This window comes from Micropterus dolomieu, linkage group LG08 (assembly GCF_021292245.1).
Source record: "Micropterus dolomieu isolate WLL.071019.BEF.003 ecotype Adirondacks linkage group LG08, ASM2129224v1, whole genome shotgun sequence".
NCBI classification, from domain to species: Eukaryota; Metazoa; Chordata; class Actinopteri; order Centrarchiformes; family Centrarchidae; genus Micropterus; species Micropterus dolomieu.
Window position 1 is genome coordinate 21,409,754 of NC_060157.1, and position 4,644 is coordinate 21,414,397.

Below are 4,644 nucleotides of genomic sequence, written 5' to 3' on the forward strand. Positions count from 1 at the left end.
GACTGAGAAGTTAAACTAAGGTTATCAGTGTTTAAAAAAGGAAAAAAAGCTTTGTATCTTTACCTTGTTTAATAAACAGACTGTTATAAATTCATCACCGATTGCTTGGTTCGTACAAAAGAAAACTGTACCTGCCATCAAATCAGTTTTTTAGAGAGCAAGATGGTGGGAGGGAAAAAAAATATGAAGCATTAAGTTTATTTATTCAGTTTTATTTATGAAAATATGTTTTTGTTTAAAAATGCATTTACACGGATACAACAAATTTAAAAGTTAGGGATGCACCGATGCCGTTCGGTTATCGGCCCGATACTGACTCAAAGAGCTGGATTGGGTATCGGTGACAAGGGGCGGCTAAGTTGAGGGGCGGCTCAACTACTTGGGTACTACGCAATGTGTCAGCATTTCCCCCGTAGACACAAACATTTTGCTAGGAGTGCTAACATAGCACAGAGGGAGCTAAAAACAAGGGGTCAGCAGTTTGGAGGTATTTCACTATTATTATTTATATATTGCTACGCCACTAATAACTTAATCAAGCACCTCCAGAAGCATAATGCCAAAGAGCAAGACTCCCAGTCTCCTTCTGACAGTGAAGAATACAGCTTATTAATTCTGCACTGGTATTAGATCTGTACTCTGCATCGGCTGATACCCAAAGCCCAGGTATTGGTATCGGGACTGAAAAGGTCGGATCGGTGCATCCCTAGTCAAAGTTTCTTAGATCTCAGTTTACATGTCTGTTGCAGATAGGCTTTTGTTATTCGACGTATTCACTCAGCAGCAAGATAAAGTTAAACACTTCATCATATCAGGCACAAAATAGACAACAGTGTCCACAGTGTACAACTCTATTACTGAAACAAAATAATAATAGTGGTATGAAATAGTGTGTATTTTATTCCCATGTCACACACATCTCTTAAGTACTTTATGACTGAGTGTCGCTGGAGGAAACCACTGAGGTTGACCAATGTAAAAAAAATAAAATTAATAATAATAATAATAATAATAATAATAATATATATATGTAAAATAAAATACAGCTTGGCATGCTTGAAATGGACAACTCTGTGGCTTTTCCCGAAATTTTGGCTTCTCTTCCCTTTTTTTTTTTTAGAACTACAGGCAAAGCTGCACATTGTAAATACTGGAGTGGCTACAGCTGACAAGCAACGGGAATGACAGATCCCGGAAAGGGCCCCAATATTTAGACTCTCCTTACCACACAGTCTCTTATTACATGTAAAAGTGGGTCCAAAATATTATCAATGTTATTACGATTTTGTAAACTTGAAAAAATGCTGATGTGTTCAAAATTTTTTTTGACACAGTAAAACCATAAACATACAGCACCATAGGCCTTTCTTCACTGAAAACACAGCCAAGATTAAATTTAACTGGTGTTAAAATACATACAATGGACATACTGTTATACCCACAGTTATATTACACTGCTACATTTTACCAAAATGTAAACACAAGCAAAAACTATAATAAAGTGCTCAGTTTAACTAGTCTCATTCAAATCTCCCTCATGAAATGTCCTTTGACATTCACTACGCTCGTGTGAAGTACATTGGCTTATCTTGTACCACTACAGGAAAAAAATAAATGATGATAATCTTTCCCAGAAGCCAACACCAGGCATTCTGATTTGCTTTGGTCTGCTGATGCAAACACCTGACCAGGCATATATATATACACACACACACACACACACACACACACACACTTGTGTATACAAAGAAGATTGTACAATGTGTTTAGCTTCCAAATCAAATCTCCCATTACATCCTGTTGTCTTTAAAAAAAAATACTTGATTGACACTTGCACAGGCCTTCTCTCAGTCTAAGCCTGGATCTAAAAAAAACAGTACTCCCAACCAGACGAGGATTTGCTTTGCAATACATAAGCGATATCACCCTGAGCAGAACTGCAGTGGAAGCTCCCTTTCATCATTACTGCCTTTAAACAAGGATTATTTGCACATTTTCTACATATTTTTTGTATCCAGTGGAAGTGCCGGATGCTGTAGTACTACACGATACGCTGACTTACAGCACTCATCCTCGCTGGTAGCTTGCTGTTGCAAACAAAGGCAACAACCCTGCCAACCCTGCCCCCACCTCTCATACCTGGTCACTGTTAATAGAGCTCTCCTCTGTGCCTTTGGTGTCTGGAGGAACCAGTGGTGAGGTGAGATTCAGGTAGCCCTGCTCTGATGGTTGGTGTGAGGACACAGACGCTCGAGCCGCATCCACCACCCCACGCTCGCCCACCTTCACGCGGCAGATCGCGTCCAGGATGTCCAGTGGGTCACATGAACCGGATGTCAGACTGGTGACACAGACGTGGAGGAAAAGGGTATACGTGGAAACTTATCAATATGGAATATGACAGAAAATTAAGTTGGCTATTCATTAAAGACCTTAGCAAAGCTATCTATTTTTTCATCCAACAACAGAAATGAAGCTAAACCGCAAATTACAAATAAGGAAACGCTCCCATGGAGGGCAAAAAAGACGTTATTTTCCGCTGCCTGCCGACCAATAAGCAAGTGATACACTGTTACTTCGAGTTTGTTACTTTTGTGTTGCCAAAATGCTAGATGGTTGTTGTGCTTTCGGATTTACTAATCAAGGAGGAGACACACCTGGGCTGTGTTAGGTGAGGGATTCCCCAGAAGGTAAAAGTAACTACAGTCGGGCAGCGGCAGGGACCTGGTGATTTTTGATGGTAGAAATGCGGCAGCGGATGCTGTAACGTTGTATGGATCAGATATATATATCTCACTTGCAGTTTGTGTTCATATCCTTCTTTTTCTTAAGTTGAAAGGTGATCCAAATAAAATTTAACTGTTTTGCGGCGTCTCAACGGGGGAGACACAGTGTTGGTCTGTTGTTTTGCCCTCCAGGACACAGCGCATGTCACGTGACTGAAAACTATGAATAAATGATGTCAACAGATCAACTAGTTCTCTCAAAACCGCCTCACCTTAGTGTAGATGTATGCAGGATGCCATCACAGATGCTTTCTGAGGGGAGCGCTTTCTTGACATTCTGTTTAAAGATTTAAACACATCAATCAATCAATATTAAAATAAAATAAGGGGCATGTCACCCTTTTTACACTAGGTCAAGCCACTTCTCTTACATATAAACCTACAGCCTCAGCCGTATAGAATCCACCGTGCACAATTTTCACACTTAAATTAGAAATTCCTCATCTCGCATCACTAATACTGTTTGAGTTGTTTACAAACAATAAAGAAAACCTGTGACTTTTGGGTGGCATGCCCCATTAAGGCATAAAGATCTGTATGGTGTTACCTCCAGGCTGTAGAATGACTGGACGTTCCTCAGGGCACGCTCTAAGGAGCTGACTTGATTGGAGAGCTTCAGGGTTCGATCCTGAAGTTGTCTGTTTTCCACTTCTAAGACATTGACCCTAGAACACAGATTATTGTTCACACTCCCTAAAACTTTTAAGCAAGACTGTCCTGTATGCCCTCACCAACACGTGTAGATTATAGACAGTGACTTTGCTTTTTACAGTTTTCATTTATTAAGAAGTTTTCCTTGACGATAATATTTAATATTTGATCCCGCTCAATGACTGCAGCAATGAGACACTTCAGTCAACTTAACCTACATATAATGATTTGATATCCAATCATAATACTTGATCTCCACTTGGGCAGCAGGTATGAGTGTAAAAAGATATTCCTTAGTTTGATTCATTAAGATACCTGTGTTGGACAGTGGAGGCGGTCCTCATGCCTATGCTGCCCATTTCCTCTGCCTCGCTAATCTTACGCAACAGGTCTCTCTTCTCCTCCAAAAGCTTCTCATTTTCCTCTGTCACTGTATGGATCCTCTCCTTCTCCTGAAAGCCACCAGAGGAGGAGACGAGAGAAAGAAATATACAAAAACAGACACTTATTTTTCCAGGCACAATCATCTCTTGTGGGATAATTCGCTTTCTGCGTCGTGTGTGTGCAACCTTGTGTGAGAGGCTGGTGGCCAGCGCCAGGTCATTCTCCAGTTTCTGGATGATGTGGTCCCTCTGTGCAGTCGCCCTGAGAAAGACCTGCTTAGCCTGGCGCAGCTTGATCTTGTGGTGACTCTGCTTTTCGTTGTACTTCCTGGTTGGAGGAACGGTGGAAATTAACCACAGCAACAACTTCTCCACATCTTAATTACTGATTATGTTAAAATCTTTTTCAGCTGATCAGAAAAGACATGGTAACCTGTTTTTCTCTCTCTCTCTCTCTCTCTCTCTCACACTCACACACACACACACACACACACACACACATACACATACACACATACAGACGTGCCCAAATTTGTTGGTACCCCTCCACAAAAAACGAAGAATGCACAATTTTCACTGAAATAACTTGAAACTGACAAAAGTAATTGGCATCCACCATTGTTTATTCCACATTTAATAGAAATCAGACTTTTCTTTTGATTGTTTATTCAACATAATATTGTAAATAATAAAACAAATGAAAATGGCATGGACAAAAATGATGGGACCGCTAACCTAATATTTTGTTGCACAACCTTTAGAGGCAATCACTGCAATCAAACGTTTTCTGTAGCTCTCAATGACACCTCTGCACCTGTTAACAG

General features: G+C 40.4%; 1 protein-coding gene across 8 annotated transcripts in view; it reads right to left on the minus strand.

Moving 5' to 3' along the window:
• Positions 1 to 196: 196 nt before the first annotated feature.
• ccdc30 (coiled-coil domain containing 30) overlaps positions 197 to 4,644 on the minus strand; it is a 20,144-nt gene continuing 15,696 nt past the window's right edge. For all 8 annotated transcript variants that reach the window (XM_046056669.1, XM_046056668.1, XM_046056666.1 and 5 more), the window contains 5 exons: positions 4,007 to 4,148; positions 3,753 to 3,889; positions 3,334 to 3,451; positions 2,999 to 3,063; positions 197 to 2,341 (listed from right to left, as the gene is read on the minus strand). In XM_046056669.1, the coding sequence (XP_045912625.1) occupies positions 2,134 to 2,341; positions 2,999 to 3,063; positions 3,334 to 3,451; positions 3,753 to 3,889; positions 4,007 to 4,148 (670 nt within the window). In that variant the 3' untranslated portion in view covers positions 197 to 2,133. The remainder of the gene's footprint in view (positions 2,342 to 2,998; positions 3,064 to 3,333; positions 3,452 to 3,752; positions 3,890 to 4,006; positions 4,149 to 4,644) is intronic.